Consider the following 12,876-nt stretch of genomic DNA (forward strand, 5'->3'; position numbering starts at 1 on the left):
AAACTGGGGGAGAAAACTCCCTTTTCTAAGACTGTAACTTCATTATGGCTTTCTCTTTATTACAAGCAGGTGTGATATGGACACACCTGTATTTTAGAGCAGCCCCATTGTAGTTCTGTGTGCTCAGTGGCCCCTGAGAACCTTAGTCCCTCCTCTTAGATGGTGAAAAACATCCACTGTTGTGGATTCAGCACTATTTCTCCATCCTTTGAGATATTAAAAACCTGACTAGACAAGGTCCTGAGAAACCTCTTCTAATTGACCCTGCTTTGAGCAGGAGGGTTGGACTAGAAGATCACCAGAGGTCCCTTCCAGCCTCAACCTTTCTGTAATTCTGTGATTCTGTGGTAATATGTGCTGAGACCTCAGCCTACTTGCCTAGATCTGTATGGACCCTTCAGGTTATGATCCTAGAAGGTGTTGACCTTTAGGATGAGCTGAGTGCTCTCAACATCAAGGAGGAGGGATCTGAAATTCCCAGGGCTGCTACTCGTAGCCAGACAACAAACTGAGTACTTAGTGGATTCACCCAGAATAGAAGAGACTCAGGTAGAGTTTCTTCCCTTTGCCTGAGGGGTTTGAACCTGCATCTCCCAGCTGAAGGTTTGAAGAGCCCGGCAGTATTTGGTGAATTATATTTAAACAACAAATAAAGGCCAAGAAAGTGTCTCCTGGGCCTGTCTAGAGTTTATCTGAGAATAGATTTCATTCATTTATGTGTGGGGGGAAAAGTCTTGTCTAAATATTATGCCTTCTTAAGGGGAAAAAAAAATCACATTTTTGGATCAGCTCCAGGAAATTTACAAGTTAAAAAAAGGAGGCTAAAAAAACCTACTTATAGAGTTGGTATAAGACATTCATTCTTCACAAGAACACTTGGATCATCGATTTGTAAGTCAGATCCCAACACAGAAAGCACAGATCAATGCTAAGGAAACCGCAGGACCAAACCACTTGCTGGGAGCCAAGACATCTCAGAGTGAACTTCCATTTTGCCACTCATTCTGTCTGTGGCTTTAGGCAAGTCAGTTCTCCTCTTTGTACAAAATTCAGATTATGATATTTAACACTGTGGCTGAAAAGTGTTGTATACAAGGAAACACTTTAATTATGTTTATATTATATTGCAATATTATAAACCCTACCTTCTACCAAGGAAGTCAAGAGTGTGACATTTGCTGCTTTTCTTCTTCCTGCAGGCAAATTCAGTCCCAGTCTGTCTAATTTTTCTCGCAAGCAGCGTCCTCCATTCTTGGATTTTGCTCTATCACGAGAGAACAGTAAGAGAGAGAAACTTGTCTTTATTCTGCACTTTTTTTCCCATGTTAATATAAGCCTAGAAATTCTACACACCTTATTGACAAATGTGTGGGGTAATGACTGCAGTAATGACATCAATGGAAAATCTTTCAGAGCTGTATTCTTAACGTCCTGCTTGCACAATGTGAATCTTTCATGTCTGTCCTTTCACAAAGTTAAGTCATTTTAACGCCTGTCACAGGGGCATCAGATCTTCAGACAGCTTTCCACCTAGCATGGTCCCGATTTGAGCACAGAGCCTGGTATTGCAATGACTGAATATAAATGTTGACAGTGGAGTCTCTTATATCTGATTTAGCCACCTCAGGCTCCCAAGACAATCGAGAGAGAAACATGCATTTCTAGAACGATATTAAATAGATGTCTAGAATGAGGGACTTTACCCATCTCTCTCACCTGACTATAAAAGGAAGCCAGATGGCTACTCAAATGCAGACGTCTATGTGGAACCCAGCTCCAGCTATCCCTCTATAATTTATGTAGAGACCTGGGTACTTAGAAATGTAGTCTACAAAGCCCAGCTTACAAGGAAGAAGGATAAGGCAATAGGAAATGCTGAAGCTAAAATCCCAGCCATCGTTGGTTACCTGTGCCCCTATCCCAAATGCCTATGTCACTTTGTTCTCACAAAATGGTTCCTGGTGCATCCCACACCTGCTTTTCTGCAGTACCTCAGCTTTTGAAGCATTTCAGACATATCCACTTATGCAGCAGAAGTAGGTTCAATTTCTTGCTCAGCCTGAGGGAATTTTAACCTGTGTCGTTTAGATGAATGCAGCAGCCAGCTGGCAGTAAATAACTAATGTTAAAATGCTTAAACATTAAATAGAGCAGCCACTGGAACCCAGGTCTCTCCCATCCCAAAAGAATGAGCTGGTCATTAGATAATAAGAGTCATCACTACAGTTACACCTTTGCTTTTGTCCAGTAAATATTTGATTAGCCCCAAATGAGATTGAGGCGCCCTCAGCTTAGAATAACCAATCACTGAGTATTAAGCATGCTTAACTAGATGTTTTGAGGTACAGGTTCAAGTCCCTTCAGGCAGAGAAAGGAACTAAACTTGGAATACCACCATTTGGATGGTTGTTTTTACCCACTAAGAGATACCACAACTTTGACCATGTTGTATGTCAGGAAATGTCTTCTGAGAACACTTTATTCTGAAGAAAAGCTAGTTGGGAAAATACCCAGACAGTGACTGCTGATAGGATGCAAAAGCAACCCTGACAGGTCTCAGGCAAACCATGAACAAGATTTGGTTTTGCTACATCTCTGCTGGTCAACTACATAGTGTTTGAGTCTGTTCTCTCGTTGTGACAGCTACACGTATAACCTGACCAAATCTATTCATTTACACTCTCTGCTTCATAAAACAGTTAGCACATCCAAACTGCTGGCTGGGACTAGTCCCTGGCTTTTGCTAACTCCTGAACCATGCCCAGGGTTGATTTGGAAGAGTGATATTTGGTCTGGTCAAAAACCTATGGGGTTCATTCTAGCATTTTAACAGAAGAGAGAAATGAGTCCCCATGTTCAGGCTGATGCCCTTGCATTCTTAATAGCTTGTACTGGTATTGATGAAGCCTGTGGTATGAGTATTTAAAGCGAACATTTCTATGACTATTAGCTGAAGGCCTCTCCAAGGTGAAGCAGTAATAGATGAAAACTTTTGTAGATGTAGATTTTGGATTTCAATGCCTATAGATGCACAGGTAAGTAGGGCTTTTTCCCCTGAAACAATTTTATGATCTATAGTCCTTACTCTGCAAGATGGCTCGAGACAGCTCTTGGACTACTACATATCTTAGAATATCGCAGGTTGGTTAAAATGACTTTCAGTATAAGTATGAGGATCAGTGTGGCCTTCAGTGACAGCAGTGAAATAGCCTATGACTTCCCAGCTAGTTTTGATCAAAGGGCATTCAAGTAGCTTATGCCATCTAAGTTGACGCCTCAGGGACATTGTGACTTACATATGCCTGGCTGAATTACAGTTGCCTCCTTGTTTTCCACTTGCAATGTGAGGCACAGTCTGCCACTTTCCTCCTCTCTGCTACTGCTCTCTGCAGGTGTCTGCTCTGGTCAGTGAAGGGTCAGAGGCAAAATTTTACCTAATTACTTGCTTCCTCTCCAGTATCTCACAACGAGAAAATTAAAACCAGCGTATTCTGCTAAGTCTATCTTTTTTGTACTCATAGAATCATAGAATCATTTAGGTTGGAAAAGACCTTTAAGATCATCAAGTCCAACCGTTAACGTAGCACTGCCAAGTCCACCACTAAACCAAGTCCACCACTAAACCATGTCCCTAAGCACCACATCTACACGTTTTTTAAATACCTGCAGGGATTTAATACCTGCAACCACTTCCCTGGGCAGCCTGTTCCAATGCTTGACAACCCTTTCGGTGAATAATTTTTTCCTAATATCCAATCTAAACCTCCCCCGGTGCAACTTGAGGCCATTTCCTTCTGCCTATGTCTTATTACTTGGGAAAAGAGACCGACCCCCACCTCTCTACAACCTCCTTTCAGGTAGTTGTAGAGAGCGATAAGGTCTCCCCTCAGCCTCCTTTTCTCCAGGCTAAACAGCCCCAGTTCCCTCAGCCAGTCCTCATAGGACTTGTGCTCTCAAAAAGCATGCAAGGGAGAACGGGAGAAAAAGGCGTCCCTACACCTCCCTGTTTTAGGTTTTTGATGAGTGAGGGCTGTAACTACACTTGGTAAAACAATTTACTTTGAAATAGCTTCTCAAGAAGAAGTCAGATTTGTAGCTCTGGTGAAATTTTCCACACACTGAGGGTCTTTTTTTTCTCATTCAAAACAAGGCAAAGTGACACCTGTCCGTCTCTGATGGGTACTGAACTGAGGGGAAAAAAAAATCAGTTCACTGAAAAATGTAAACTTTCTGGGAAAAATGCCAACACAATCTTCATTTTTCTCATTATTGAAAATTTTCCTAGAAACAGTGTTCACTCCCAATCCATCTCCTTCTGTTTTCCCAAACTGTGACCACCTATCCATTGGGGAAAGAGAACAAAACCTATTTGTAGAAAATAAAATTACAGAAATTACAGCACTATCTAGGGCTTGTTATTCTCACCTTCAACTTACCTTCTCAAAATACCTCCTAAGAGGGAAGCATTGAGGCATTCTGGTGGTGAAAGGCGCCTCTTCACCTCTGCAATGGTCACTTTGTACTTCGAAGTGGAGCTGAGTAGAGATAAGCGACCAGGAACAGAGCAGAACAAGTCGGTGGGGTTAACAACGCAGGTGCCACCTACAAAACAAAAGAAATGTTAGAGCGGGGGAAACCTCATATTCCATGTTTTGACAAATTCAGTCATGAAGAACAATTCCGTTGTTTGCTTGTGGTTGGTTTTGTTGTTGTTGTTTTTGTTTAGGTTTTTGCATTATTTTGGGGGTGGTGGTTTTGGTTTTGGTTTTGGTTTTAAATATTGCTTCACATTGTTGCTTTGAGAAAATGAACGGATTGAAATTTCAGTCCAGGAAAAGTGAACTATTAGATCTTATAAGATTTACACTCAAATTAGATCATTATGGCTACCTAATTTGATTTCATGCTCAATAAAAATTACATATTGTCAGTCTTTCGAGTCTTGTCTCCAGTATGATTAATAACATAGGATTGAACCAACTTCAGGTATCACTCAGAATTTTAAAAAATGCAGTTGGGGAAAATTTAGGGCATTGGTTCTAATGAGAAATGTTCATTTTAACTCTCATAGCAGTGTTTAGGATAAGAAAGATGCAACAGCACTATAGGTTTGAAGTGATTTGCAGCCAGAACAGCTTTCCATGCCTTTGAACTCTCATATATTCCTTCTAAAGTTAGGTCAAATCCTCAGCTGATGTTAATGATTGAAATCTATTGAGCTATGTCAGTTTATCTCAGGTTAGTTCTGGAATTGTTTATTTCTTGAAAGTGGCAATTACTTGGCCTGGGTCTAAAACTGCTGAATGATCACCAAATCTTTCAATGAAGACTGTAATCAATAACTCCTCAGGCAAAATCAAGCTTTTAACTTAAAGTTAATATGTGAGAGAGCAAAAGAGAAAACTTTCTCTGCAACTGATCCAAGAGGATAGTACAAACTCCCAGGGAAAAAAAAAATCTTAAGGACTAGCACATATTTTATCACCAAGTGCAAAACACTTTTCTTTGACCTGCCTTCTCCAACCTAACTACAATAAAAAATTCTGTGGAACAAATAAATCTTACCACTGCATGCACAATTCTTCCCTGGGGGAAAGATCAGAAAAAAGAATGAGCTGCATATGACAGTGATATAAAATATCATATAATTCAATGCACTACTAGAAGGAGTTCAGATGGTTTCTGTGAAGACAATGATATAAAGACCTTCTTAGAGCAGAATGAATCTGTGCTCATCATTCATGTTTAAAGGAAAGACACTGTATTTTTTAAACTACCATGATAATTTGTTCTTTCCTGTGAACACCCTAATCTTTTTGCACTGCAAGAGCTCACTTCATTATGCTTAAAAATTTTAGATTGTAATCTAAATTCTGTAATATGAATAGAATAGAATAGAATAGAATAGAATAGAATAGAATAGAATAGAATAGAATAGAATAGAAAGAATAGAAAAAAAAAAATAGCTGACTTTATACAAGATCCTAACACCTTTACTTTATCTTCTTCCATATGTAATCCCTCTTAAAATTAAGGTGACTATGTATGTTCCAGTTTTAGCAGAGACAGAAGAATATAACTGAAGGATGAAACTTCATTAAAGGCAGACTATTGCTAGCTTACATAAGGCAAACAGAATTTCTTTCCAAATATTTCAGCTCTTGAAGGTATATTTAAACATTTGTGCTGACAGCAAAACCAGAAAAGAACATCTCTTGGTATAAATCCCAGATGGGTAAGATCCTGACTCAGTACAGCAGGGTATTTTATGACTTTTCTAATTATGCTACAGGACAGATATTAGTGTCCACTTCTCAGACAGAATATAGGGGCAAATCGTGCATCATCAAACATAAAGACACATCAAGGGCACTTACGCACATTTTTGCACAGCTCAAAGATACAATTCATGAGCTCATATGCTCAAATATGAGCATATGCTGGGGGAGGGGAACCTCAATCAATCCCACTCCTACCCAGTGCCAGCAATAGATGGCCAGAGCCTGGAGAAGGATCACAGGTCAGCACAGAGCACCTGAAGAGCAGCACAAAGGAATTCCAGCCACTCCAGCCAGTAAGTCAGCTTCATCAGGGGCCCAACTTAAATGCCTCTATATAAACGCACATAGCATGGGGAATAAACAAGAGGAGTTAGAGATGTGCACACACCTGCAGGGCTATAATCTTATTGTCATCACGGAGACGTGGTGGGATGGCTGCTATGATTGGAGTGTTGGAATGGAAGGATACAGGCTCTTTAGAAAAGACAAGGCAGGGGAGATGAGGAGGGGGTATCGTACTCTATGTCAATGACCAGCTGGAGTGCATGGAGCTCTGCCTAGGGTTGGATGAGGAGCTGACCGAGAGTTTATGGGTCAGGATAAAGGGAGGGCAGGGACAGGTGACATTATAGTGGGGGTCTGCTACAGACCACCCAACCAAGAAGATGGAGCAGATGAGGCCCTCGATAGACAGGTAGGAGCAGCCTCACGTTCACAAGCCCTGGTCCTCATGGAGGACTTCAACCACCCTGATATCTATTGGACGGACAACACAGCAGGGCATAAGCAATCTGGGAGGTTCCTGGAATGTGTTGATGATAACTACCTTCTCCAAGTGATAGATGAGCCAAGGAGGAGATGGACCTTGTTCTCACCAACAAGGAGGGGCTGGTGGGGAATGTGAGGGTCAAGGGCAGCCTTGGCTGCAGTGACCATGAAATAGTGGAGTTCAAGATCCTTAGGGCACCAAGGAGGGCGCACAACAAGCTCACTACCCTGGACTTCAGGAGGGCAGACTTTGGCCTCTTCAGGGATCTGCTTGGTAGAGTACCATGGGATAAAGCCCTGGAGGGAAGAGGAGCCCAAGAAAGCTGGTTAATATTCAAGGATCACCTCCTCCAAGCTCAGGAGCGATGCATCCCAGCAAAGAGGAAGTCAGGCAAAAATGCCAGGAGGCCTGCATGGGTGAACAAGGAGCTCCTGGACAAACTCAAACACAGAAAGGAAGCTTACAGAGGGTAGAAGCAAGGACAGGTAGCCTGGGAGGAATACAGAGAAATTGTCCAAGCAGCCAGGGATCAGGCTAGGAAAGGTAAAGCCCTGATAGAATTAAATCGGGCCAGGGACATCAAGGGCAACAAGAAAAGCTTCTATAGGTAAGTCAGTGATAAAAGGAAGACTAGGGAAAATGTGGGCCCTCTCCAGAAGGAAGCAGGAGACCTGATTACCCGGGATATGGAGAAGGCTGAGGTACTCAACAACTTTTTTGCCTCAGTCTTCACCAGCAAGTGCTCAAGCCACACTGCCCAAGTCACAGAAGGCAAAGGCAGGGACTGGGAGAATGAAGAACCTCCCACTGTAGGAGAAGATCAGGTTCAAGACCATCTAAGGAACCTGAAGGTGCACAAGTCCATGAGACCTGATGAGATGCATCCACGAGTCCTGGGGGAACTGGTGGGTGAAGTTGCTAAGCCACTATCCATCATATTTGAGAAGTCGTGGCAGTCCAGTGAAGTTCCCACTGACTGGAAAAGGGGAAACATAACCCCCACTTTTAAAAAGGGAAAAAAGGAAGATCCGAGGAACTACAGTCTCACCTCTGTGCCCGGCAAGATCATGGAGCAGATGCTCCTGGAAACTACGCTAAGGCACATGGAAAATAAGGAGGTTATTGGTGACAACCAACATGGCTTCACTAAGGGTAAATCGTGCCTGACAAATTTGGTGGCCTTCTACGATGGGGTTACAGCATTGGTGGATAAGGAAAGAGCATCTGACATCATCTACCTGGACTTGTGCAAAGCATTTGACACTGTCCCGCATGCCATCCTTATCTCTAAATTGGAGAGACATGGATTTGACAGATGGACCACTCGATGGATAAGGAATTGGCTGGATGGTCTCACTCAAATAGTTGCGGTCAATGGCTTGATGTCCAAGTGGAGATGAGTGACAAGTGGCCTTCCTCAGGGGTTGGTATTGGGACCAGCGCTGTTTAACTTCTTTGTTGGTGACATGGACAGTGGGACTGAGTGCACCCTCAGCAGGTTTGTCGACAACACCAGGCTGCATGGTGCAGTTGACACGCTGGAGGGAAGGGATGCCACCCAGAGGGACCTTGACAGACTTGGAAGGTGGGCCCATGCAAACTTCGTGAAGGTCAACAAGTCCAAGTGCAAGGTCCTGCACATGGGTTGGGGCAATCCCAAGCACAAATACAGTTTGGGCAGAGAATGGATTGAGAGCAGCCCTGAGGAGAAGGACTTGGGTGTGTTGGTTGATGAGAAGCTCAACATGACCTGGCAATGTGTGCTTGCAGCCCAGAAAGCCAACTATATCCTGGGCTGCATCAGAAGAAGCATGGCCAACAGGTTGAGGGAGGTGATTCTGCCCCTCTACTCCGCTCTCGTGAGGCCCCACTTGGAGTACTGCATCCAGCTCTGGGGCCCCCAACATAAGAAGGACATGGATCTGTGGAGCGAGCCCAGAGGAGGGCCACGAAGATGACCAGAGGGCTGGAACACCTCTCGTATTGAAGACAGGCTGAGAGAGTTGGGGTTGTTCAGCCTAGAGAAGAGAAGGCTCCAGGGACACCTTATAGCAGCCTTCCAGTACCTGAAGGGGGCCTACAAGAAAACTGGAGAGGGACTTTTTACAACAGCATGGAGTAACAGGACAAGGGGTAATGGCTTTAAAGTGAAAGAGGGTAGATTTAGACTAGATCTAAGGAAGAAATTCTTCACTATGAAGGCGGTGAGGCACTGGAACAGGTTGCGCAGCAAAGTTGTGGATGCCCCATCCCTGGAAATGTTCAAGGCCAGGTTGGATGGAGCTTTGAGCAACCTGGTCTAGTGGAAGGTGTCCCTGCCCATGGCAGGGGTTTGGAACTAGATGGTCTTTAAGGTCGCTTCCAATCCAAATTCTAGAATCCAAATCATAGAATCCAAAGATTCTATGATTCTATAAATACAGAAACCTGGTGCCACACGCTTGAAATGTTTTTTGGGTTTTGTTGTTTTGGTGTTTGGTTGTTTTTTGATTTTTGGTTTTTTTTTTCATATCTGAGGCAGGGCTGCACAGAAACCTATAAATATTTTCAATCAACATTTTCAAACTTCTGGTCTGTCAGGTACATTTGTGAAGAGTGTTAACACTGACTAGATTTATTTGTTTGTTTGGCATCTCCTGCCACACAATACGTATACACACGTGTACATATATACGTGTCAAGAAAACAGTAGCAATATCTACATATGTATTTACTTCAGTAAGTCTGTAAATTTTATAATGAGTGAGACTGTACTGAAATCAGTGTCATATTAAAGTTTAGCTTCTTGCCAGGTTAAACCAGTATGTGCACCATTTATGCCAGATAAATAATTGTTCCTTTAATCCAAAAACCTGTTACTCTGCAGCTGCTCCTACCCTAACCAGAATTTACTGGAACACTTCTCATTACTATTTAGTAGAAGGTTGTTTACGATCTAAAATGTTTAAAATTATTATGTCTATGCAACATGATCTTAAACAAAGCAATTCCAGGTAAGCCAGTTATGGGTTAAAAGTAAAAGGAAACAACAAGTCTAAGTCATTTGCTTTCCAGAAACATGGAGAACAAGTTGCAAATTACAACAAGGTAAAATCTGTTGCATATAATTATTTCACTATATTAATTATTCATGGACACAGCAACAGAGAGCGGTGTGGTGCTTTCTAGACGAAGCTGGTTTTGTCACAAACTGTGTGCAGTTTTGAAGGCACAGAACTCCTACCACAAACAGCACCTTGGAAAGGAGATGGATGAAGTCCTGGCCTTTACACCAGGTGGTAAACAGAAAAAGGAATGACAGTAAACAAAGGGAGGGCTGCTGGAAAGAGAAAGGAAACAGTAAGTGCAACAACACTGAAAGATGAAGGGTTAGGTTTCTTGCCAAACACACACTTTAGTGTATTCCTTCCCCCATATTCTGATCATGTGTTAGAGTCGACAAATGATTTTGTGAAGAAATGTAGCTCAATGGGGAGAGGACAAGGTATGTTTTGAGTTGCGCTAAATAGCAGCGGCAACAACCAGATTTCTTTCCCATCAACCCAGTGCTGCTGTAGGTGCTGTTGGAAAAGTCAATCCTTGTTCAACTGTTGAGCTGGTCTTGTTTGAGAGGTGGGATGCTAACAGACACCAGCTGAAGAAGCAGAAGAAAATGCCCTCAAAAATAGAATGGAAATAATGCCTTTCATTAGTCTAGCAGTTCAGCCTGCAGATCGTTATGCTTGTTGGCAGATTTTACTTGCTTTAGAAACTTTTACAGCCTAGCTTCTGATGCCAGGATACATAAGACATCATCAGCTCATCAGATTACATAGCCACGGCAAAGTCATGTGTCCACCAGCGTACATAAAGAAGGGAAAACTGTGGCCATTGCTCCCTGACTAGTTACCCACACCAGTGGTCCTACTGCAACGCTAGGAAAAAGAAAATGAGAGCAGGCAGAACGTGAGATAACTGGTAGGATCATCCAGCAGATTGCCTCAGCAATTTTGTGCTCTGGGTACCACGTGAAATGGGCTTGTGAATGTTAAAAAGGCTCTTTTTAGGACAACTGTTTATTCCCACAGGGAAGTGATTATGTGGTCTGGTCTGACATCATCTGTTGCCATAAGATACCGTGTTAGAGATGACTGTAAATGGTGATAGTTGTGCTCTTACAGCCACAGAGGTTTAAAGATACAAGCAAGACAAGATTTAGACGAAGGGGGAATATCTTTTATATTGCAACTGATAGATTTGGGAAAAAAAAAAGGAGAAAGAAGGGAAGCTTTCAGGCACACAAACCCTTCTTCAGGGCTTCTCTTTTATCCAGCTCTATTCAATTACTTCTTCTTTCTTCATGACGGAGTTTTACCCTCTGATCTGTCATCTTCATGTTGATTTCAACAAACATGATCGAGAGGAAAAAGATGGGTGAGGAAGAGATATGGTTTATGCAGCAGACCACATTTGAGTGAAAGAGCTGGGGCCCAATATTGCCTTATACTGAATCGCCTCAGATACTGAATCACCTCAGGAGATGATATATAACCTGATCTAGTTGAAGATGTCCCTGCTTATTGCAGGGAGGTTGGACTAGATGACCTTTAAAGGTCCCTTTCAACCCAAACTATTCTATGATTCTATTTTATTTTATGATGATTGTCAAGTGGTCTGAGGGAGAGGAATAACAAAAGACTATGTTCATTTTTGCTAGCTTACTTTTGGGACTCAGTCTTTTTCCCTCAACTGACTGGATCATACTCAACACAACATGCTCCTTTGTGTGAACTGTGCTTTTGCTTTGTTTACCAAGCCTAGAATGAACAAAAGTTAGGCTATGTGATGCTGAAAAAGGTAGTCACAGCAAACATCGGGAGAGTATTTTCCCTTCCTTATTCCCGTCTCCCCATCAAATAGCACAAGTCAGTACAAAATGCCAACGCAAGCTGATGATGGGTTGTGTAGATGACAGCAGCAAGAACAACAGAGCCATACTCTAACCCAACAGTCTTGTCAACACAACGAAAATCCCAATAATGCATGATGCAAAAAGACCTTGGTCTGTTTTGATTGTAGGTTTCCCTTTGTATAGACGAAGAGGACAATAGGGTGGCTGGAGTGCGATGATTTATTCTGATTTAGTTACGTGCTTGGGCATCTGCTGAAATGTAAGTCTCCCTGACGCCCTCAGAGTTAAGTATTTGTGCATCTTTTCATTGACAAAATCCATATTCTCACGTTTTATGCTTTTCATAGTAAGTAATGCTATTGCTTTATTAGGAATGAGAGAAAGAAATATCCGCTGATGTCACTGGACAATTTTTTTGCACTTTAGATACAAATATTTTTTTGAATGTGTGTCTATAATTTTGTATAGATACACACATCTTTACACTCTGCAACATCATTTCTTATTTGTTAATCATAACAGCTGCAATATGATGGGTATTTTATATTAATTCAAGACGAGATAGTCCCTTTTTCTGAGATATTCACCCATAAATATGCAGTTATGGAAGGAAACATCATAATATACTGATGACAACAGTGCAGAAGTAGTGTTTATTTTGTTTTTCAGGATATATGCATGTTTGTGTGCTTGTGTACATTATTAAATATAAGCACGCATGACTGCCTACAGATTAATCTTATATAAAATATTAATAACATGCTATGCTTTTTATTAGTCTATTATTTATATCTACAGGTGCTGTTAGTAGGGTTCTCCAGCTTGTAGTATATTTTCTGCTCAGTATATTTTCTGTTCTGAAATTCTGGCAAGTTTACAGCATGTTACAAAATGAAAACATGAAAATCTACCTTTCCTCAGCTTTTTTTTTTTCC

The 12,876-nt window shown here is 41.9% G+C and overlaps 1 protein-coding gene across 1 annotated transcript in view; it reads right to left on the minus strand.

Moving 5' to 3' along the window:
* Positions 1-12,876, minus strand: part of TFAP2D (transcription factor AP-2 delta) — a 48,379-nt gene that overhangs the window by 23,756 nt on the left and 11,747 nt on the right. Inside the window, exons 4-5 of the mRNA XM_075497243.1 lie at positions 4,437-4,602; positions 1,146-1,264 (exon numbers count right to left, since the gene is read on the minus strand). Coding sequence (XP_075353358.1) covers positions 1,146-1,264; positions 4,437-4,602 — 285 coding nt within the window. The remainder of the gene's footprint in view (positions 1-1,145; positions 1,265-4,436; positions 4,603-12,876) is intronic.

Source organism: Mycteria americana, chromosome 3 (genome assembly GCF_035582795.1).
Source record: "Mycteria americana isolate JAX WOST 10 ecotype Jacksonville Zoo and Gardens chromosome 3, USCA_MyAme_1.0, whole genome shotgun sequence".
Lineage (NCBI taxonomy): Eukaryota > Metazoa > Chordata > Aves > Ciconiiformes > Ciconiidae > Mycteria > Mycteria americana.